Below are 23,113 nucleotides of genomic sequence, written 5' to 3'. Positions count from 1 at the left end.
TTCAAGGCATTCACCTTAAACTCGAATATTTCTGGGAAGCAGGGCCGCGATTGGCCCGACAGTACGTTTTTGAATAGAGCGGGCTCGATATTATTTCTCTACTCTTTCCATGTTTTCCTGACAGCAAGTTAGAGCAGTGTTTGCATTCTGACATATAGAGTTCCCATAAGGCTGTTCACTGATTCCACAAAAACACATGGACAATAGGTTAGATGTTGAAAATAATATCGAATTGTTCCTCAATTAGCTGTAGTATGTAAGAGGAGGAGTGCCGAGGGAGAGAACAAGAGAGGGATTGTGTGAGAGGAATGGTAGTTGACTCAGCTGCAGTGTGGCCAGATGACAGCTCATCTCTATACCCTCCGTCTATCTGTCTGTCTGTCTGTCTGTCCGAATCTATCAAATTTGCTGTTTTAAAGTGCTGATTTAGTCCATAACTTCCTTGCGTTAAGCCCTGCTGACACATGCCCCTCACGTGCCTCTCATTAACTTGCAAAATGGATGTTTGATTTGCATTGTGTCTCTGGCCGAGGAGATCACATCAGGGGTGTTTACCCAGCATTACACCACGACATAATGAAAAGATTAAGTCAACTCGGGCCGGCCAGATGAATCAGATACAGCACATGCCATTTCTTTTGTGGAGGAGAAACCGCACGGCCGTCCACGCTGATGGGAATTGTGTTGTGAATTTTCAGGAGCGAGTCCAGCAGTTGGACAGACAGCTGAAGGAGATGGAGAGGGAGAAAGAGAGGGAGCTGAACGCTTTGAGGAAAGAGAGGAGAGATCTCGTCCACACAAATCAAACGGTAAGAGGGATTCACAACATCGTGGGCTGTCACTATAACCACCATGACTGCTGCTTAACCAAGAGGAAAATTACATTCTGGTGGTTCATTCCTTCGTTCGTCAATCTTTGATATTTGCTAAAAGAAGGGAACCTGGACATTTTACTGAAGATGGCAACTGAAATCTCCCTAGTTTATTTAAGTATTCGCATTCAAAGTATGAAATGGATCCACATCTCCTGTCCTCAGAAATTCACACAATGGAACAAATGTGGTGTTGGTTTGCAGCAGATACAGTAGATGTGTACATTTACTGTTTTTTTAGTCTGCACCTGTCAGTGATGCTTCAAAATGATGATGTATAACAACTAGAATCCACAGTCAACACTTAGATTTACAAGTTGCAGTGTCCAAAATCACTCTATTTACACTTTATTTCATTTCCGCATTGTGTCTGATGTTATAAGTGTGGGCTAGAGGTAGGGTAGTGTATGAAATGTCAGTTCACTCTAAAGTAAACTATATATACGCAAACACATTTACAAGATAATGTTGTTAGTATTTCCTCATCTCGTTAACAATTTTACTTAAAAATGAACGAAACGTGCGAGGATCAGAATGTGAAGCGTCATCCAGATGTCTTGTCTCCAGATATTTGGCGTCACGCAGTTCAGCCACTGTTTTTTCTACATCCTGATATGAATTATATAGAAGAAAAGACAGACATATTCATATCGTTTGACAACATGTATTTGGGCGCACTACAAGTGGATGTGAGGATTTTGATTATAACCGGATTTTGGTGTAGTGGTTAGCACTGTCGCCTCACAGCAAGAAGGTTCCAGGTTCGCATCCCAGCTGGGGCCTTTCTGTGTGTAGTTTGCTTGTTCTCCCCGTGTCTGCATGGGTTTTCTCCGGGTTCTCCGGTTTCCTCCCACAGTCCAAAAGACATGCACGTGTTAGGTTAATTGAGGACTCTAAATTGCCCGTAGGTGTGAGTGTGGATGGTTGTCTGTCTCTGTTCGTCTCTATGTGCCCTGCGATAGACTGGCGTCAGACCCGCCTCACGCCCGATGTCAGCTGGGATCGGCTCCAGCGCCCCGCGACCCTGATAGGGACACGGGTGAAGATGAATGAATGAAAGTTTACTTTACAGTAGATATTCCCTCAGGTATTTTAGATATTTTCTGAGAAGTTAATGTGCCTGTTACTCTCAAGTATTCATAATTTCATCACGATGCAATTTAATTGAAACACAATTTATCATATATTCGATGCTGATCTGCCTCTACAATTTTCCACATTAGGCTATTTTTAAGAAATGTTGATTTTCTGGCAAGTTGTCCTGATGGATTTATGTTTGGTGTTTTGATATCTGCACGTAAAAAATACTACAAGCCGCTGGTTGCTAAAGAAAGATGATGAATTATCGTATTGAGCCCTGTACAGCAAACCTGACCAAATTCTGTTTAAATGATAAACCTTTTGAGATGCATCATCTTGTTCTCAAGAGGGTCCTGATTTACATTTTTACAGCTCCTCATAAAAATGAGTTTAAAATGAATGGCCACTACCTGAGATAGATCTCCATGTTGCTTTCAGCAGTGATTGATTTCAGACTCAAACATAACGTAACCGCGGACAACCCACCCTGCCGTATGTATTATCAGTGTTTATTATGAACACTTGCTGCTCCAAAGTATATGATCTACTCAGTCACTGATTAAACTGTGCTGTGACTTATCACACAGCCAGTGGTTTTCCTTCAATCAGAATTATGACGACACAAGTTAGAATGAGGAGATGAGATCTGGACGAGGAAAAAAGCAAATCAGACATGGAGAGAGAGAGAGGGAGAAAGAGGGAGGGAGCCAGAGGGAGAGGGAGGGAAGGAAAGGGATAGAGGGAGGAGTAAGCAGTGTGAGGGAGGGTTGCTGCTTTTGTGAATGTGTGGGGACATGTGAGTGTGTGTGGATGTGTGTGTGTGTGTGAGAGGGAGAGGGAGAGAAGGCACGCTGGGAGAAGTTCCACATCCTTTCAACAAGCGGTAAGCCCCAAAAAGAAGCTCTCAAATCGATCCGAACGAGTGTTGAAACTGTGTTGTTTCAGCAAACTGCCTTAATGTTTAGTTCATCTGCTCTTCTGAAGGAGAGAGTGGGAACAGCTGGAGGGAGGGCAGAAGGGAGTGGCAGTGTAGAGGAGGAGAGAGGGACAAGACCGTGTCAGACTAAATAACCAAGTGTGTATGACTACAGTATGACCGCGTGCAGGATGTGGATGATGACACTTTAACACTGGATGTGTCTGATGAGAAAATGACTCGCGTCGTAGATAGTGAAGACAAAATGAATATAATTGGATCTCATTGTTGTATAAAAGGGGCATGAGATGCAGAAGTAGAAGGAAACAATACTCAAGAGTCAGTAACTCTTGTATAAATCTTCACTGTCCGCACATTTCCTGTGGGCATGTACCGGTGTAGATTAGTGAAAGAGACAGATAAGGGTTGAACCGGACTGCATGTGGAGACTGAATTGCTCATGTGTTCATGAGTCAAGCAGGGAGGGAGGGAGGGTTAGAGGGAAAGATAGAGAGGCAATGATCATTTTTTTTAACTCATTACGATCCCTGCTGGAAGTGGAGTGTTCATTCTCAGACACGTGTGGTATGTCGAACACAGCAGCGTTCATCAGTCGCCGTGGTTGTCACATTCCCTGCCGCTCCACTTTAAACTTTAAACTGTTTTTTTTTTTAGTATTTGTGCCTTGCAGCCAGTTTTCATCACATAAACGTTACTGGATTTCAAAATAAAAAACTGAATCTTGTCCGACAGGTTCTCAAAGAGAAGAAGCCGTTCAACGATTGGTCGAACATCACTGGCTCGGCCCCCTGCATGATGTCACTGTCCCCTCTGACGGTTCACAAGCCTCCTCAGGTATGCAGCATGTCACCATGGATACGGCATGTGTTTACAACCTAGTTACATTCATACGCTTTCATTTTGTCGTAGTCTAAGGGGACCTTTTTTTTAAGTGCTTGTTTTAAAACTCAAAGATCCAAGAAAACCAGCAAAATTTCACATTTTGGAGGCTGAAAACTGTGTATTTTTGGTACTGGTGCTTAAAAAAAAGACATTTCTGATGAGAAAGTAATTGCTTCGGCTCCCTTTTGTCACACAGCTCATGCTCCCTTGGTTTTATTTTATTTTGTAGGAACCATACAAAGAATCCGCCAGTTTGCCCAGAAGACGGAGCTCGCATCGCAACAGCAAACTCACTGACAGGCCGCTGTCAGCACAGGGTGAGCTTCTACCAGCCCTTTTTTTTCCTGCTTTCTATTGTGTGCTTGATTGTTTAAGACAAGAGCACCGGGATATAGCGTTAGCACAATAAACGAACCCTCTCTGCACTCATGTCCTCATTTTGTCTGACTGTTTGTTCAGTTCCCTCCCTTTTAGTCAAATCAAAGGTGTGTCGCAGAGTTGGCAGGTTGTTTTTACGTTGGTAGAAAGCAGGATTTACCTGTATAGACTGGACGAGCCAGAGAAGAGCCTATAGACTCAGTCTCCTCGGTAGTAACTATTTTACACACACACACACACACACACACACACACTCCTATCTGTGTACAAATTTCCTAGCGGCATGATCTATCCTTGCTTAGTCTGTTTCTGAAAGCTGAAACTGAAAACTCTTGCTCTGATGTGATTCATCATCTCGATACGCAGCCGCCACTAATTCTCTCAAACGTCACATCTCGTAAACAGCTATCCGCGCTGACCGATGCGTGTTGTTCTTGTGTGTCTTTCTCTATCTCCTTCCTCTCTCAGGGTTGGTGAGGATGCTTCCAGACGGCCAGTCTCCAGGGGCCTTCACTTCCCCTGTCCCCTCCCATAGGCTCAGCAACGGGCACAGACATGGGACCAGCAACAGCGGCGGGCTCCTCACTCCGTGCAACAGTGCAACAAGCTCCCGTGCTGCCAGGTCAGCTACTTCACTGCTTATCATGTAGCAGACAGGCATTTTTACAGGTCATACCTTTGCTCACAGGATGGAGAGATCTGCAGTGTGTGACGGGTTTATTTCACTGTGAGGAGGGCGACTTTTTATGTAAGGTGCACCATAAAATATCATTCCATTCAGTGTAGGGTATGTTGTCATAGTTTTGGCCAGCATTGGTTAACAACAACGTAGTCATCACAGGAAGATCTTGGAACAAGGCGACATCGCTATAACAGAGTCTGACAGGGCAACAAACATGATCAGACAGGTAGTGAACAACACTTTTAACAAGATCATCTAATGCACTTTATTTGTAGGTAAAATTAAAGATGAAAAGAAAACAAATACTGTTTCAGTGGTGAAAACATTTTTCAGACATGAACTTTTTACATTATACTGCAAACAAAGAACTGTCTCCTGTCCTGGGCTCTAGGAACAAAATCTGCCACAAAAAAGTCTTCCTTCCTAAAACACCAACTCGTGTTTTATATAATCATCTACAGGTATCCGGAGGAATGACGTGCATTTTACGATGAACACAGTTTAATGTAAATAAAGCCTAAATAATTATCAGTAGGAACAATGAAAGAACTAAAAAAAGGTGATCATACGTAGAGCTGTACATGCTTCTATGAATGACAATGTTGGTTTGTTAGTACTGTACAGTGAACATTGCAGTGTCACGTAAAACTGTCGACATATGTTGAGTGTTTGCCTCTTTGGAGTAGTATTTGTTGTCGCATTTGAAAAAGTCACACACTGATTTGCCTCTTTGCTAGCAAACACATTAACTTCTGGTCTGGATGAAGATTCAACGATTGGTTCCTTTTGCCTGCACTATACTGAATATTAATACAAAGCTAATACGCAAAACTTTGGACTGACTTTTTGCTTTTGAGGGTTTACCATCCTTCTACACTCAACAGCCTTAGCCTGTCTTTGTCCTGTATTTGTGATGACGTTATTCTGATTAATTGATGAATATAACTCGTCTTCCTCTCACAGCCCGTCTCTGTTGGATCTCGTCGAGATCGAGAAGAAACTCCGGGAAGCCAAGGCTGAGAGAGAGAGGCTGCTCAGAGAGAGGGTGAGTCACCTGCCGTGGGAAACACTCGCTGACACTTCTAATCACTCACAGCACACCGCATTAGACACGGCTGTCTGATCCCTGACACCCACTCAGCTCACACATGATGGTCCGAGAAAACGGCCAGCACATGTGTGGATCTTTGAAATGCATGTTTGCAGCACTGGTGAATGCCTAGACTGGAACATGTGTAGCCATATGATTGTGAGCTTTTGTGTTTTGGATGCATGTGTGAAGGAACGCATCGTTAAAACAACTCTGTTAGAGCAGCATCATCATTGTTTTATCATGTGTTACCCTGAAAGGGGTTATCGCATCAATTGGAAGATGGCTGCTAATTTTCAGTGACACACGTGTACACCCAGGAAGAGCGACGGTGGTTGTTGTTGGAGGAGAAAAAGCAGAAGGAGCTACACTGTCCCAAAACAGAACCAGAGGATCCAGAGACCCCACAAAGGCCAGAGACAGAACCAAAGGAGCAACCAAAACCCAGTTCTCCCCCAAACTCCCCAGAGGTATGTATGAGATGACGACCATGCGGCAGGGTTAAAGACTCTGCATACATGTTTTCTCAGTCACCGTCTTCCTCTGAGTTATGGGCAGTTAAATAGAAAAATCTGAATTGATGGACCAGAACCTGAGACTCCACACATTCTTACTCCTACGTTACCCATAATGCAACACGACTGCTGACAGTTCAGTTGAGCTTTAGGTGTGATCTGATAGTAGCGGCTGGTGTGGCAGAGAGGAGGAGCGAGCTACAGAGGTCCTGTAAACGCTCTTCTTTCTAACTCCACAGATTTTTATTATTTCTAACTCGGAGTCTTAAGCCCCACATTGGGATTTGATTTAACCATAAGTATAATAATATTTTGTCTTTTGACAGTTAATAACAATACACCATGTCCACTTCAACAGTTAAATGTTAAATATATAATCTACACTTGACTCACAATGGCATTATTTATATGTGAAAAAGAATTTGAGTTATTTAGTGTTCCAGTTACAGGAGATGGATTAAAACAAAAATTAAAAAATAATGCACAATGCAGCAGAGGCTGAGGAGTCCTGACTTCAGAAACACTGAATCCTACATTTCCCATAACTGTATAGTCAATATGCTCCTGTTTTTCTGTTTTTGAGCCTTCAAATGTCATAAATATTACAATAAATCAGATTTTAACACAGTCTGCTCATGTATATATGTAATATTATAGTATAAATATATAAGTGCTGTACTGTGTGTGGGACCAGGGTCAAGTAAAGCAGACGCACATTTAAGTTCATGTACAGGAAAAGCACAATAAATCTTTTCAAACAGACATGCTCAGTATCGTGATCCCATAAAATCATATTTTTATCATCTGATGGCTCTCCAGCAGCGCAGCCTGCCGCTCTTTCTCTCTCCCGACTTTGACCTCCGGGCCCACGTGGAGTCTCTGGGCCACGGAGTGACTGGCTGCAAAGACTTGCGCCTGACGCCTCGGCGCTGCGCGGGCTTCCTGACCAAACGAGGGGGAAGGGTCAAGACCTGGAAGAAGAGGTGGTTCCTGTTTGACATCGATCACAGACGACTGGCCTACTATACAGGTTAGACTGGCTGGGAGAGCGGGGTGTGCACATACTGACTGCTTGTTTGCATGAATATGTGTCACACTAGCTCACGGAAAGGAAGTCATGCGTGAAAAAATATTGCATCAAGAACATTATTTTCTAACCTTTATCCTTCACTTATTCTGCTGTAAATTCTGTTGTTTTTACACCAAACGTGGTTTACATTATGAAAAATCAAGCACTTTATGCAGTCAAAAGAATGAGGACGTAAAATGACAATAATCATTTTTAAATCCATAATAATATCCCAGAGTATTTATGACTTTTATAACTGAAATAGATCCATGGAGTCCTAATTACTTTGTTGTCATCACATGTTTTCTAAGTTGCTTCTCCCTTTGCTGCAGACTGCGATGAGAGGAAGCTAAAGGGAGTCATCTACTTCCAGGCCATAGAAGAAGTTTACCTCGACCACCTACGAACAGCCACTTCCGTGAGTTCGCAAACACCAGAAAAAGGGTTTCATCCGGCTCCGAGTCTGTGCCAAATCTCTGGACTTCTGACCAAAATGATAAATTCAGTTTGAACTAAACAACTACAGTCTTATACATGTACAGGCCAGTTTAGCCATGTCACGAATCCCACTCAAAATTGTGTAAGTGCCTTGAAACATACTGGTAAAGAAATCGTCATGGCAGTCAAGGTCGCTTTAATGTCTATGAACATATTCTGCAAAAGGACAAGACGAAGGAAGCAGAAAGGGTCTGGTGTCAGTTTGTAATCTGAGTGTTATTTACCAATCGTGTTTGAGCAGGATTTGATTGCATGCAGGTAAACAGTCCGCGTGGAGAGCAAACGCGGCAGAACGCATTGGCCGAAATGCAATCTTGGAACCCATCAGGTGTTGTCTGACCACGATTAAGCTTTTCGTTAGCTTTTTGTTATTATTTATCTGGTTTTTAAACAGATATGTGTTTATATCTGTTTATTTAACTCCATTCTTGCATCTCAAGTTGCTAATCGACTGTTAACAATGGCCGCCGCTCGGAAAAGGAAGTCTTGGCCTGGATATCTGCTGGTTACACCGAAAAGCCTGAAATATCAGCCAAGGCTAAATTGTCGTTAGACAGATAGCCGATTGGTTTCCAGATTGAGGTTACTTTAATCTTTGTCGTGTTGTTGTTAGTTGGAGCTACTGAACTAGAATTACCTTGGGATCTCTTGTGATTTGGGCATTTACTCCCCATGTCTCTGTCCCTGTGGTGTATTCACATGACATAATATTTATTGAGGCTGCTCCTTTTCCAGATTTGTCAATGCATTGGATTATAGACATGGACGATTTGCATGGGATTAAAGACACAGACCTCTGCAGATCTCTGCTATAATTGTAGTAGAAAGGGCAGGTGTCAGGTAACAGGAGTCCTGATGAGTAGAGCTTTGTTTGTTCCTGCAGGTCTCAGCTCTTAAAAACGTGTCACATGACACTCTAGCTTTTACAAGGACATAACAATCAACACTGCAAAACATGTATTTATATCTTAACATCAATCAACAAGAGGAGTTCTCTTCGCATAAGGACAATTGCAGTGCATTCACTCAAGTCCTGTATTATTCACATGTACATTTTTGAGCCGCTTTTGACTTATTTCTATTTTATGCTACTACTTCTTTTTCTGCTCCACTGCCTTCCAGAGTGAAATATTGTACTTTTTACTCCACTACATTTAGTAGACAGCTATAGTTAGGTTTAAAATCTAAATTTTACATTTACATTAAGAAAATGCTTGATAATGGTATGAAATGCTATGCATAAAGATTGAACCAGTGTCTCACCAATGAGACATCCCCCCTCTCAACTTCACAGATTTAAATAACAATCTTAGGCCCGATGAGGGGAAAACATCCTATGTCTCTCGAAAAAACTAATATAAATCTACATCTAGTTGGACTTTTTTTTTTCTTTACCGCATTATTAATCATCTCATGAACACTCACACATTTGTCTTGTGACCTTTCGGAGAGGCCTGGACCTTAGGTTGGGAACCAGTGGACTAAACTACCTTCTACTGTATATACTGTACGCCGTAGTTAAAACTAGCTTCACCTGGATGATAAATTATCAGTGACGGAGGCCATTTTTTTGCAATACGGATATTACCTGATTATACTTCTTTTACTTTGTTAGGAACTTTAACACACAACTTTTACGTGTAATTGAGAATGTCAACATTGTTGTATTTGTGCCTTTACTTAAAGGATCTCAGTGTTTCTTATTGGATGCAAAATGTCACAGTTTTAGTGTCTTCTCATTAACACAGTGCCTTCTCTAATGCGATAAACTTTCCTTCACAACCTGTGAAATATCTGCTTCTACTTGTTTATAAAAAAACATTTTGAGTTTCGCTGCATTCAAGTGAAAAAACAAAGAATTATTTCACACTAAAGCGACAACGGCCGGTTCTTCTGCTTCTGAGAAAAGTAAAGACACAACTGTGAGAGCAGTGACCAAACATTGTTTTATCATCCGGATCATAGTGATTTTATTTGTTTCATAACCCCGCCCCCCCCCCCCCCTTCATCGTGACTTATCACATTGTTACTGTCTCTTCAGTCTCCGCGGCCCAGTCTGACGTTCTGCGTGAAGACATACGACCGCCTTTTCTTTCTGGTGGCTACCAATCCGGTATCGATGCGGATTTGGATGGATGTTATCGTCACGGCAACAGATGAGCACAGCCGGTATTGACTAACTGAGTGACTGTGAAACCCTTGAGGGAAGCTGCTGAGGGGACAATGCAGTGAGTCATTTCTCACTGTCCGAGGGGCCCGTTTGGACGAGATCCACCTCAGGGGCTGTTTCTGTACCTGGACTCGCAAGTGTGAGACGAGGAGGTGCAGTGGATCGTGATGTTCGAGCACGTGTCCCCGAACACAGCGGAGGGAGCTGTTACTTGATGCCCAATGGCGGCAGAGGTTCACCCACTGCTGAACCAGCTGCAAAACACAAGCAGCTCTAACACGCCGGCCTGCACGCTGGGAGTCTGTTACTGGGAGGGTTCACTCTTTGAGCCTGACCTCCCCCTGCTGGTCAGAGTCCAGCATTACAGGACTGGAGTACACTACAACACACTACAGTACACCTGTACAGTATAAGGCAATCCAATATAACAACCCAGCAATAAATATACCTTATCAGACCGTCAGAGAGGTATAGATTTGTGTGTGTGATCATTTTTTTATAATTTGTGTTGGATTGTTTTATATTGTCAACTGTTTCCACTAATACGTCCATCTCCTGTATCTTCTCTTTTTCATAAATTACATTTTCATGAATTAAGTTATTTGGAGATTTATATGGGTTGATATGCAAATGAATGAAGACCTACACTGTTATGAATGCACTATTAAACGGATGTTCATTAAAAATGTTTGCTCTAATTTATTTCCAATTTTAATCTCAGATAGATTATAGAGAAGTACAATTATGAACAAAACACGTCACGTGAGCAATAAACATAAGAAATCAAATAGAATAAGAGTATAATTTAAACATAAGTACATCCTGCTGCAGAAAAAAAGACTAAATTGGAGTAAGAAAGGGGTTTTATGGACGAAAATGAAAATATGTGCATTACATTACCATAGCAACGGTATGTGGGGAGACAGAGGTAGGAAGTGTGTACAACAATATGATACTTTATATACAGTTTAAATCATAATAGTGCTGAACTGAAAATACAATACAGTACAATTGTGCAGTATAAGTTAATGCATTGTTTATATTTCTAACCAAGTGTAATTTAAGCGAACAACACTGAATATTAACTTAATTTTCTTTAAGTTCCACCATTGATGCAGTTTGATGGATTCACATGTAACTGCACTGCGATGTCGCCATTTTGACTCTTGTCAATGTCAGTTTTTCATCCAGTTTTGCGTCTTGTATTCCCCATTTTTCCCTCCTAATTGCTTTTTAAATAATGTTTCAACCAATGTTTTATTGTACAAATTAGAAAGATAGACCACCACACAACTCATGGGGACGTAGCACTTTAAATACCATGCCAACAAAACATGTGAGCGATCTTAATCTAATGACACTCTCCAACATATCTGTGTAAGAAGAAGAAGAAGAATTCCTTTATTTGTCCCGCAATGGGGAAATTCAATTTTCCCTCTATTATTATATATTATTATCATTATCGTATATTATCGTTACACACACACACAGGCCTGAAATACACACACAGGACCAATATACATGCAATTAATGGAGAGATAGCTGCCGCCGCCTGGTAGAATTTGTGTTTTATTCACACGCAACACAAATCTCTTCCTCCTGGGAAGTTGTTTTTTGTAGAGCCGTTGAAAGATTGTGTGGTTTTATTATGACGCAGCTGACACCACATCCAATATAACTGTGGTAAGTTGTAATGTTTTGTATTGTATGTATTGTGTTGTAATGTCTAATTTCCTGCTTTTTTAAATGTTTACTGTAACGGAACAATGTCTGTCTGTATTTGGCTTTTAACTTCCTGCCTCAGACACTTAACCACTTAAACATTTTCTGTATTTCATACCAACATTTGAACTCCTGTCAGTGTCAGCTTCAGCTTCAGCTTCAGCGTACGACGCTGAAACAGGTCCTGTGGTGTGTTCAAGTGATTGTGGAAAAATTCAAACCGTCGACACTTGTACAGCCTTCAAAGAGCAATCTTTTAATATAAGAAGCAACCAGAGTCACATGATCGTTTTCATGATGTTCATGTTGGCTTGGGTTTATCTGTTGACTCTAATGACTTGTTTTAATTTTAATTGAATATCAGTTCATTTTATTTCCCCTCAACTTGACTGTTTCTCAGAGTAATCCATTTTTATTCATTTTTATAATGAGATTATTCCTGTATGCAATTAGAGAAGTGTTTTTCCTTTTGATATATTGCATTTTATTTTAATTTGATTCTTTCCTTCCCTTTATTTCGAAAGTACAAAATGTTACGTTGAAACTGTGAGTATGTGTGGAAGCTTTTTCCACATTTTAGTCGGGGGTTGAGTCAATTATGGAAATCAACAGACGACCGTTGAAATTGCATTTATGGTTTATTTTTAAATTCTGTTTAGAGAACATTTCACATTGACTTATGCTTTTGATTCCCAGAAAACAACTGAAGAGACCTGAAATAGTGTAATAGAGAGAGAGAGAGAGAGAGAGAGAGAGAGAGAGAGAGAGAGAGAGAGAGAGAGAGAGAGAGAGAGAGAGAGAGAGAGAGAGAGAGAGAGAGAGAGAGAGAGAGAGAGAGAGAGAGAGAGAGAGAGAGAGAGAGAGAGAGAGAGAGAGAGAGAGAGAGAGAGAGAGAGAGAGAGAGAGAGAGAGAGAGAGAGAGAGAGAGTGAGAGTGAGAGTGAGAGTGAGGGAGTGAGGGAGTGAGAGTGAGTGAGTGTGTGTGTCAGGACCCTGTTGTGCTGAAAGCCACTCCCCAGACAAACCTTTCAAGAGCTCAGCTTGCCACACAGACCTGCCACCAGTCTGACATGACTCAGTTGTTGGATTATCACCACTGACCCTTCAATGCTGGTAAAACCTTTATTTCTCTTTTTAAATTAATATTCAGATAATTTAATCCGGTATCAGTGCCGTATATACTTTATGATCAAGTTAGGAATTTTGTATTTAAATATCAAATATGTGTTTCCCTCACCCCCCAGAAAATACCGTATGCTGAACATCATTGTTGGCTGTAAGGTAAGACTTAACTTTAAGAAGAATCATCTTGTTTGTAGTTTTTTACAGAACTAAATCCTTATTTCTTTGTCCTTTAAGGACATCAAGCTTCTCTGATAAATTCATCCCATTATACTGCATGACTGTAGCTGTTTGTTACTCTCCCACATATAGGTTTGCAAAACATATTCAAATAGGTTATGCCTGTCACAATCAGTAGTTAACATCTTCATGTTTCCTTCCTCTTTTAATAACTTGAGAGAAGCGCTTTAGACCAGCTGCAGTAATATTATACAGCACTAGAAATGAGCTTGAAGGGATTCAATACATTTACCTGTAATACATTTGTCTTAAATACAATTCTGGATGTTTTTTTATTTCTCTAAAAGAAGTAGAAGTAGAAGAACGCTGTATTGATGTGAGAAGCTAGTTCTTCTCACCTTTGTGTCAAACCAACAAAGTATCATGTTTTACTCAAAACAGGATATCTTCTCTCCTGGCTGTTCATATTACCTGTAAATAACAGTAGATTGATAGATTATTTTGTGTGTCTGGTACCTCTTTATAGGACATCGACCTAACAGAAAAGCATGACAGGTGCTCTAAAGGTTTTCCTCATATGCTGTCTACTTCCAGGTGAGCTTTTCCACACGTGAATTATTTTCAGATATCTGACAAATGTGTACAATAACTCACAACTAGCACCATAAACTGCTGTAATTTTGGATGTTTTTTCCCTTTTAAGATGAGATAAAAAAAAAAGAACTTTTTTTAATCCTGCAGGAAGTTCTTGTGCCCGAGGTTCCCCTTAAAAATGAAAGAATAAAAAAAATAAAAGCAAAGTAGTAGATGTAATGTGTATATAATGCTAACACCAGTGTGAATAACACAGACGTAAGATACATTTGGTAAAGTAATACTGGCAATGATATTGAACAGCAATAAATATTAATAGGAAAATGTGCCATTTACTACTCATGTGTTCTTCTGTGTTATCCTTTGCTGATATTTATGTTTATTGCTATGGTTTCACCTCAGGTAGCTTATGCCAAAACTGGGCAGTGTTCCTGCCTCAGACAGTCGAGGCGCTAAGTGGATCCTGCGTGATGGTCCCCTGCACTTTCCGCTTGCTCACAGGCTGGGATCAGCACCTGGACAATACGTGTAAGGTCATTTGGAAGAAAGGCTGGAGACGCACTCCGGTGTTTGATTCCAGCCACACTGGAGAACAGGCGAGCTTAAACATCCTGCAAGGAAACCTAACGAGGAACCTGCGTGAGAAGGACTGCACCACCATTTTCACCGACATGCCAACGGACAGCTATTACGTCAGACTGCAGTGTGACAACGATCTGAAGTTCAACTTTGAACCGGGTGTCCTTGTCACCACTCAAAGTTTGTGCCATGTCCTGTAACTCTTACACAACCCACATCTTTTGGTACCTCTCTTCCCATTTCCTCATTGTTTTTACTCCTCAGATTCGCTGCCCAAGCCTACTATAACTCCATCCAGGCTGGACGTAGAAGAAGGGACTCCAGTGAGGTTGAACTGCTCTGCTGTGGCTCCCTGTCCCATTCTTCCCCCAACTCTGACTTGGACCCCCAGTATAGGTGACATTGAGGAACACATAGACACTAAATTTGTGACCTCTGTTATGAACTTCACCGCTTCTTACCTCCACAACGGACAGAGGCTTTTGTGCGGCGCGCTCTACAACAGACAAGCTGGCAACAGCGACCTTCTGTATGAAAAACGTGTGACCCTCCGTGTTCTTTGTGAGTATGTTTCTCTTTGTCTTGTTGTTGTGTTCGCTGTTGTTTCAGATCACATCATATCGTGTCATTTTATTTAATATAATGTGATGTTATGACATGTTGTGAAAAATTGTGGATGTTTATCCTCCTTCAGGATTAAGGCTGGGTAACAAACTTCAATACTTTTAGGGACCAACAAAATTACCTCCAAAGTTTACATAAAGAATCGAAAAATGTCATCCAATACCTAAATTCGATACCTAAGGAGTAAATCTCATCAGCGTCAGTGATCTAATAAAGCGGGTGATGGAGTGTCCAATGTTAAGTTGTTGAGGCATGCAGGATCACAGGTTCATGTGTGTGTGTGTGTTGGATTTTCAGAGGCTTGTAAAGTTAGCCTGGCATCACTAGACTAATTGCAAATATGTATTAGTCTGCGCCCTGTTAGGTAATTTTCCGTTTCCAAAGCTCCTTATCAATGGTGCATAGCTATTGGAATAGACTGACCACCAATCAGAGCCGCAGAACAGCGGAGCTTGGTCAGTAGAAAACAATGGCGACCAGGTCAAAAACCGTCTTAAGTTACAGCTACACTAAAATCCGTCTCTGAAAACATTTTACTCAAGAGGTAGACAACACAGTAACAGGATATTGAGTCATATTTGATCAGCGTTGTCTAGTCTGACGGTTTGGTTTGAGTTGCGTGAGCCTGAAAAACTGCGCCGAACGGACCTGTGCGGACTAGACGATGACGTTTGCAGTCATCGCGTTCAACCCGCCCACATGAGATGAATGTTGGTGATTCGTCTGTAAAGGGCCAGGATGACTGGAAAAGTATGGGAGAGGGGCCAGACCTATGTGCCAGAACAAATTAAACATGAGTGTGGCAGATTCATCTCGTTTCCAGGCTAGAAAAAGCTGAAAAATGACCATTTGTACCGTGTTGATGTAACTTGCTTTTGTTAAAATAGATTTCACAAAAGTGGTATCGAACTGGGTTCAACAATTGACCACTAACCCTTTTTAACTGCAGACAGAGAAAGTGGTTAATACCAAATCCATAGTTAAACACTCACTAACATTTATAATCTCACTGACGTACTAGATTTTACAAACACCATAGGGATTTTTTTGCCATCTGGAAACCCAAAAGTTGTTCTTAGTATTGTTTATTACTGATTCATAAAGTCTTAATAAATGCTTTACTAATATTAAAAACCCAAGTTGTTACAACTATAAAGCATTCATTGATACAAAGTGGTTGACGTGTGCTACAAAAGGGTGTGTTGTTATATATATCATAGCATATTATCTATCTTAAAAGGGGTAGTTTGACACTGACTAAAGAGATGAGGAACTAGACAACGCCGTCAAAAGGTCTGTGAAATATGAAGCTGGTTAACAGACAGGGAACTGGGGCAAATAATTAGCATTGCTCTGTTCAAAATCTGCCTACCAGCAATTTTAAGCTCACTATATTTTCAATATTATCTCCCAGATCCTCCAAATAACACATCAGTCACCTACTCTGGTCCTGTAAAAGAGGGCAGCTCAGTGTCTCTGACCTGCAACGCCAATGCAAATCCAGCTGTGGCCAGCTACATCTGGTACAAAGTGGACGGGGATCAGGTGACAGCTGTGGGTTCAAAGAACCAGCTTTCAACTACGGTCTCAGAAGTGGACAGACAATTTTACTGCAGGGTCAGTAACGAATATGGATCCCAGAACTCATCCATCACTCAGATAGACGTACAATGTAAGTGAAACAGAAACACAGATCATGAATCCTGACCAGCAACTGGACTGAACCCATACTTGTATTTGTTGTTTCAGTTCCTCCCAAGGAAACCACAGTAATCGTGGACCCTAATGGTCCAATACTGGAGGGCAGCTCCGTTACTCTGCTCTGTACAAGCCGTGCCAACCCACCGGTGACAAACTACACCTGGTACAAAGATGACGAAGAGGATAATGAGCCTGGATCGAGCTTGGTTATAAACGGTGTGGACTCGAGCCACAGTGGTGACTACCACTGTGCAGCAAAAAGTGATCTGGGAGAGGAAATTTCAGCGCAGATTCAGCTGGACATTCAGTGTAAGTTCATTTTCCACAGAGAGGACTTTTACATAGATACCACACAACAAAACTGTATGTTCCCAGTGTGTTCATTGGCTGAATATGGTTCCACTGTATATCCAGCTGTGGTCACCCAAACATGATCTGAAGCCAAGACTCGGTCACAGGGCAACACCACAGTGTCTGGACTGTGGACAGTAATGCATTGTCGGACTGCGTGACAACCTCAAAATCCTTTCTATGTCAGAGGTCCATCATGACTGAGCTCTGTTGTGCGTCCACACGTGTGCCAGTGTGTTAATTCATCTATAGATGTCTTGTTTAGTTTTTGTCCTTATTAAAATGTATTTTCCAGCTACAGAGAGACAACTCAAAATTTAGATTAAGTTTATATAGACCATGGAAACATTTCTAAACATTTATATTACTCTTTTTATGACATGTTTTCTCTTTATGCTTACTGATGATACTCATTATTTAAATGTACCGTAGCCTCCATGATCCATCATTCATGGCTGAAAGATCGGCTGGTTCAGTTCATTGAAAATCCATGAAAATGTTGCATAACTTGAGGGAATGCAATATCGCGTTGTTTTACTGCTCAGTGTTTCACGAGTTTAAGAATTCAGTCTTCACCTCGGGAACAGAAGATGAACTGTTTTGGAGGTTTTGATCATTTCACAGGATTATCGTCCAAGCCGTTGTCATGATTTGTTGACGCTCAGATGACAAAATAAATATTCACTGACCACTTTAGGGTCAGTGCTGGCTTAAAATGAGTGAATCAAAGTGAATTTCGACCTTGGAAAAGGAGTTTCAATTAGCTGTGCAGTGCTGCAGTTATCGCAAGAGATCTGAGATGTCTGTCACGACGTATGGTTGCTTTTGTAATATTGTAAATCTGCCTCTGTGCTGCCAGCATGCTGTTCCAAATGGATCAAGAAAAGTCCCATCAAAAACAAAAAATGTGAAAACTGCCATGATCTCAGGGTGAAAATGTAAGGCTCATCCATATTGAACAGTATCACGTTGTTTGACACCAACCTAATGTGCCGAATTAAACCATAAATTCACTAATTGTGAGAACCTGCCGTGAATCGACCCTCAAAATCATTTATTGGGAAAATGTATCAAGCATTCCCAACAGATAGGTAATAACCTTGAACACATGATTAACACAAACGCTATCTTTTTCAGACCCCCCTAAGAACACTTCAGTGTCAGTCGACCCCTCTGGTCCGGTGCTAGATGGCAAATCTGTTACTCTGACCTGCGAAAGCATCGCCAATCCAGCAGCGCTTCACATCACCTGGTTCAGAGTGTCTGGAAAAGAAAAAGAGGTCGTGGGCTCTGAGCGAGACTTCACCTTCAATGTGACCAAACTCTCAGAGGATCGCTATTACTGTGAAGCTCTGAATGTCCACGGAGCTGGATACTCAGAGCCTGCCAGTATTGACGTCACGTGTGAGATTTCTTTATCTTTTTATTAAATTATAAACCAAGCAGGTACCAGTAGCCAATTACGTTCTCTGCTTCAGTTGCTCCAGAGATCCTGCCTACTTCCCGCTGTGTCAAGATTTTATCTCTGATCCGATGTTCCTGCGACAGCCAGGGGAACCCGCTTCCCGCCCTGGTTTGGGAATTGGCTGGGGAGCCTGTCAATCACTCTGCCGCCATCCCGATCAGGGAAGTTCCTCTGGGGAGCGTGAGCATGAGGAGCCTCATCACCCTGCACCATCTGGACGAAGACATGCCCTCTCTCGTCTGCATGAGCATCAACTCACTGGGCTCTGATAGTTTTGCATTCAATGTGTCCTCCAGTGAAAATCAGCTAGGTATGGGAATTTGCAGGCTTTTGCATTTCTATTTAGGTTTTCTTTTGCATAATCTGCTTCTCTCTGGTTTCGCTGACTGATAATGGGTTGTGGGGACTTTTCAGGCCTCCATGCTTTGTCTCTTGTCATTGGCTCTGCATTGGGAGCACTGGGGATGATGCTCGTGTGCGTCCCCCTGCTGCTATTTTCGAGGTGAGAAACATGAAAAGACAACTTTAAACCCAGGAGCTTACACCCTTAATATTCTACTGTTAACAGTCAGAAACACGTTTTAAGTTGTCTGTTGTTGGATGGTAACCAGGCTGGTATTCAATTTCAGCGGGCAACCATGGCTGCCCCAGAACATCGCTAAATATGACCATGAAGAGACTGAATAAAAAATACATTTCTGTGTATATATATATATGCATGTAACAAATGCTTTTTTGTGCTGGATGTAGAAAAAGGAAAAACAGATTTTCACGTGACAAGGGATTGGTGGACCCTGACTTTCCCCTTACTAATGGGGTAAGTATGCAGCCTTACACTCACGTAGGAATGCATGTAGGTGAGAACTTACACATGCATAAAACAGATACCTTCAAAGTATGCCATTAAGAACCATTGTATTGTATGTCATAATATGGTATAGTATAGTATGTCAAAACAATTTGTAGGATTGTTTTTTGTATGTGGAAAAGAACCCTCGATATAGTTTGTTGAAAAATGTGAAAAAATTCAACTTATATTTTGAAAAAAATCCTAGTTGTTAAACCCAAAAAAAGTGATATTATAGCATGTAAAAAAAACTCAGTCATATGTTGAAAAAAAATCATAGTTGTTAAAAAAGCTTTAAAAAAGTGATATTATAGCATGTAAAAAAAGTCATAGTCATATGTTGAAAAAAAGTGAAACAGTCATGTTAAAAAAAAGTCATAGTATGCTTAAAAAGGTGAAAAAGTCATAAAGTACGTTGAAACATTTTTAAAAAAATCATATGTGTAGTATGATTATAGTATGTGTGTCATAGTATGTTGAGAAAAGGGGGAAAAAAGTCAAAATATAATATGTCCAAGAAAATGCTTAAATCAGTGAAAGGCTGTCTAAAGCAGTCATTGCATCATTTCTTGAAAAAAAAAAAAAGTCAGGAAAAGTGTGTCCCAAAATAAGTCCCAAAAAGGTCATATTATAGTGTAACAGACTGTTCTGTGTGTATGTGTGGAAAGGAGGTGTGTCCCTCTGAGTTGCCGTAGGGCGGAAGTTTAGCGGGGTTTCACCGCAGGTGTTGTGCGTCTCTCGGTCTGAGGTATAAAGTGGAGCAGAGCTGCATCGCTGGACACGCTATCCCGTCTCCTGCCTCGTTTATGGTTTTGTTACCTCACTACAGTATAGGCGAACCCCTAACGCTCGGCTACATTGGTGGCAGCAGTGGGACAGCGTGTCCAGCGATGCAACTCTGCTCCACTTTATACCTTAGACAGAGAGACGCACAACACCTGCTGAGTACGGCAACTCAGAGGGAGTATCATGGAAAAAAGTCATTGTATGGTATATCAAACAAAAGTTGTAGTATAGTATGTTGGAAAAAGTCATAGTATGTTGAAAGGTAAAAAAAAAAAAAATTGTATAGTTTGTCGAACAGAATGGAAAAAAGTAAAAAATAATATGTCATAGGATTAAAGCCAGTTATGGCATCATTTCAGAAAAAATCATAGAAAAGTGTGTCCAAAAAAAAACCTGTCATAGTATAAGTATGTTCATAAAAGTGTGAGATAGACAACCATTCACACCTACGGCTAGTTTAGAGTCATCCATGAACCTAACACGTGCACGTCTATGGATCGTGGGAGGAAACCGGAGAACACCCACGCAGACACGGGGAGGAACATGCAAACTCCAAACTGAAGGGCTGGGATCCGAACCTGTAACCATCGTGCTGTGAGGCGACAGTGCTACCCACTACACCACCGTGTAGCGATGATTGTATATTACGTCAAAAAAAAAGTCATAGTGCAGTATGTTGAAAAAGTGAAGTCATAGTATAGTGTGTTGAAAAAAGTGAAAAAAACTCCATAGTATAAAATGCCGAAAAAAAAACAAAAAGAGTCTATATATATTATGTCCAAAAAATGCTTAAATCAGTCACAGGACAGCCTGTCTAAAGCAGTCATGGCATCATTTCCTATATCAATCCACCAAGTGCAGCAAACCCTCGTCAGTCCGTATGTTCAGCATCATCCACGTTTTTCTGATTGATAGCTCAATACATTTCAATTCAAACTCAATTTTATTTATAGTGCCAAATCATAACAAAAGTGATCTCAGGACACTTTACAGAGTAGGTAAAGACCACACTCTATGACTTATTTATGATTTACATAGACCCAACAATTCCCCCGTAGAGTGCGGTGGCAACGAAAACCTTCCCTTCAACAGACAGGAACATCGGACAGACCCAGCTCTGTGGAGGACGGACATCTGTCTGCACCGGAGAGAGGAAGACAAGGAGAGAGAGAGAGAGAGGAAAGACGGACAGATGGACAGAGAGAGACAAAGATAGACACACTTCCAGAAACTATAAGAAGAAGAAGAATTACTTTATTTATCCCTCAACGGGGAAATTGAATTTTTTCACTCTTATTATTAATCATGTTACACACACAGGCCCAAAAATACACACACATGCAGGACCTATACATGCAATTAAGGAGAGATGTTAGAGCGAGGGGGCTGTCAGTGATCAGTGCCCCAGGTGGTTGGGGGTTCAGTTTTGTGCTCAATAGCACCTCAACTAGATAAACTGGCACATCTCCAGTCACCAGTCCACACTCCATAGATGGTCCACACAGGGATTTGAACCAGCGACTTTGCGGTTGCCAGCCAAGTCACCTATGGACTGAGCTACTGCCGCCCCAAATAATAGTATCTATAGTAATGTAAATATCCGTCTCTGGTACAAAACTAAGTGAGAGAGGCTTAAAATAATAAGAAATAATCCATGATCATTTTTGGGAATATATTCCATCTACTGTGAATACAATCTGGGCCACTCTTGCATTTTGGTGGAGTCCGGTTTGGGAGATAACGTGTTGCGTATAATCTTAAAAAGTGCTCTTTCAGCAATGGTACGGATGTTATTTAAATGGGCCAGTGTGTGTTTCCATTCAATTACCGAAGCAAATCCTCTTTTTCTGTAGACCAACTCTGCAAAAGTCAATGTGATTTATGACAATAAAGCCATTCTGGAAGAGGAAGGAGCAGTTGAGGAAGACCTCCTCCACTACGCCAATGTGGACTTTGCCAAACTCCAGGCCAAATCGGAGGGGAAGGTTGGGGAAGGAGAGATCAGAGGCCTGGCTTCCAAGACAGCGGAGTATGCTGAGATCCGTCTGCACGCCAGGGGAAGCAATGGAGGAGATGCAAAGACAGAAGAGACAGTTGCTGACGCTCATGTGGGACAAGGGAAAGACACTGACGGTCTCATAGGACATGCCAATGAAAAGGTTATGGCTTAACTTTAGAGGGGAACGATTGCTGAAACGCAGAATTCTGGGATTCAAACACCTTCTGGACTTTACACTGTCCCACTTCAGTTTTCCAGTTGAACTTAAAAAGTCTGTGGCTTCCAGTTTAGCTTTTTAACTTTTGTCACTAACTCTTTTTTTTATTGTCTCTTTACTGGAGAACCTGTTGCACTAATTGTCGCTCTTCTGGGTTTGTACCCTCGTGGTCGAATGCACATGTTGGAAGTCGCTTTGGATGAAAAGCGATCGCTAAATGAAATGTAAAATATGTCATCTATGCGTACACGTTGTTGTGGGAATTTTGGATATTTGTAATTCATAATCATCGTTTTGTCAGGTCAGACACAGTTCAGTGTCTCCTCTGTCTCACCTTCTTAATGGACAATGAAAATAGCTAACTCATGATGATATAATGGCACATTTGTGCATCTGTACCCTGTGTTAGAGACCTTGTGATGAGTGAGGTTCAGAGTGTTCAGAATTGTAATGTCTAAGGCAGGTTTGTGTTTGGTCTAAAGACGTCACCCAACCAAGGCTTATTGGCGTCCTGTCCCTCTCCCTAAAAGACTGTGCGAGATTTGGCAGGCCGTCATTTTCTACTAGACTCTAACTTTGTGAGGATGTAGGGACGAACGTATTTTTGTCTGCAGAGGAAAATGCTTTGGCAAAATAAACCACGGAGAAAAAGCTGATCCTGTTTGTTGATCTTTATTGAAGAATTCATTTCCACAACAACGTCTACAGATAAAAGGCATCACATGTAACATGCTACTGGTTAGGTTTAATACTT

The 23,113-nt window shown here is 41.3% G+C and overlaps 2 protein-coding genes across 3 annotated transcripts in view; both read left to right on the top strand.

The window, feature by feature from the left end:
• phldb3 (pleckstrin homology-like domain, family B, member 3) overlaps positions 1–10,837 on the top strand; it is a 29,337-nt gene extending 18,500 nt beyond the window's left edge. For both annotated transcript variants that reach the window (XM_083919177.1, XM_083919176.1), the window contains exons 7-15: positions 699–809; positions 3,622–3,723; positions 4,001–4,088; positions 4,618–4,771; positions 5,795–5,876; positions 6,242–6,391; positions 7,256–7,466; positions 7,838–7,923; positions 10,045–10,837. In XM_083919177.1, the coding sequence (XP_083775303.1) occupies positions 699–809; positions 3,622–3,723; positions 4,001–4,088; positions 4,618–4,771; positions 5,795–5,876; positions 6,242–6,391; positions 7,256–7,466; positions 7,838–7,923; positions 10,045–10,179 (1,119 nt within the window). In that variant the 3' untranslated portion in view covers positions 10,180–10,837. The remainder of the gene's footprint in view (positions 1–698; positions 810–3,621; positions 3,724–4,000; positions 4,089–4,617; positions 4,772–5,794; positions 5,877–6,241; positions 6,392–7,255; positions 7,467–7,837; positions 7,924–10,044) is intronic.
• A 2,907-nt stretch (positions 10,838–13,744) lies between these two features.
• On the top strand, positions 13,745–22,340 carry LOC310950112 (B-cell receptor CD22-like; the record flags this gene model as incomplete). Its single annotated transcript, XM_083917774.1, has 10 exons — positions 13,745–13,790; positions 14,193–14,549; positions 14,634–14,930; positions 16,408–16,665; positions 16,743–17,003; positions 18,183–18,449; positions 18,524–18,820; positions 18,925–19,012; positions 19,261–19,327; positions 21,997–22,340. 10 exons carry the CDS (start codon positions 13,745–13,747, stop codon positions 22,312–22,314), a joined length of 2,256 nt encoding a protein of 751 aa, XP_083773900.1. The 3' UTR covers positions 22,315–22,340.
• Positions 22,341–23,113: the final 773 nt, after the last annotated feature.

Source organism: Echiichthys vipera, assembly GCF_963691815.1.
Source record: "Echiichthys vipera genome assembly, chromosome: 8".
NCBI classification, from domain to species: Eukaryota; Metazoa; Chordata; class Actinopteri; order Perciformes; family Trachinidae; genus Echiichthys; species Echiichthys vipera.
Note: the sequence above shows the minus strand (reverse complement) of the source record. Positions and strands in the feature narration are given on the sequence as shown.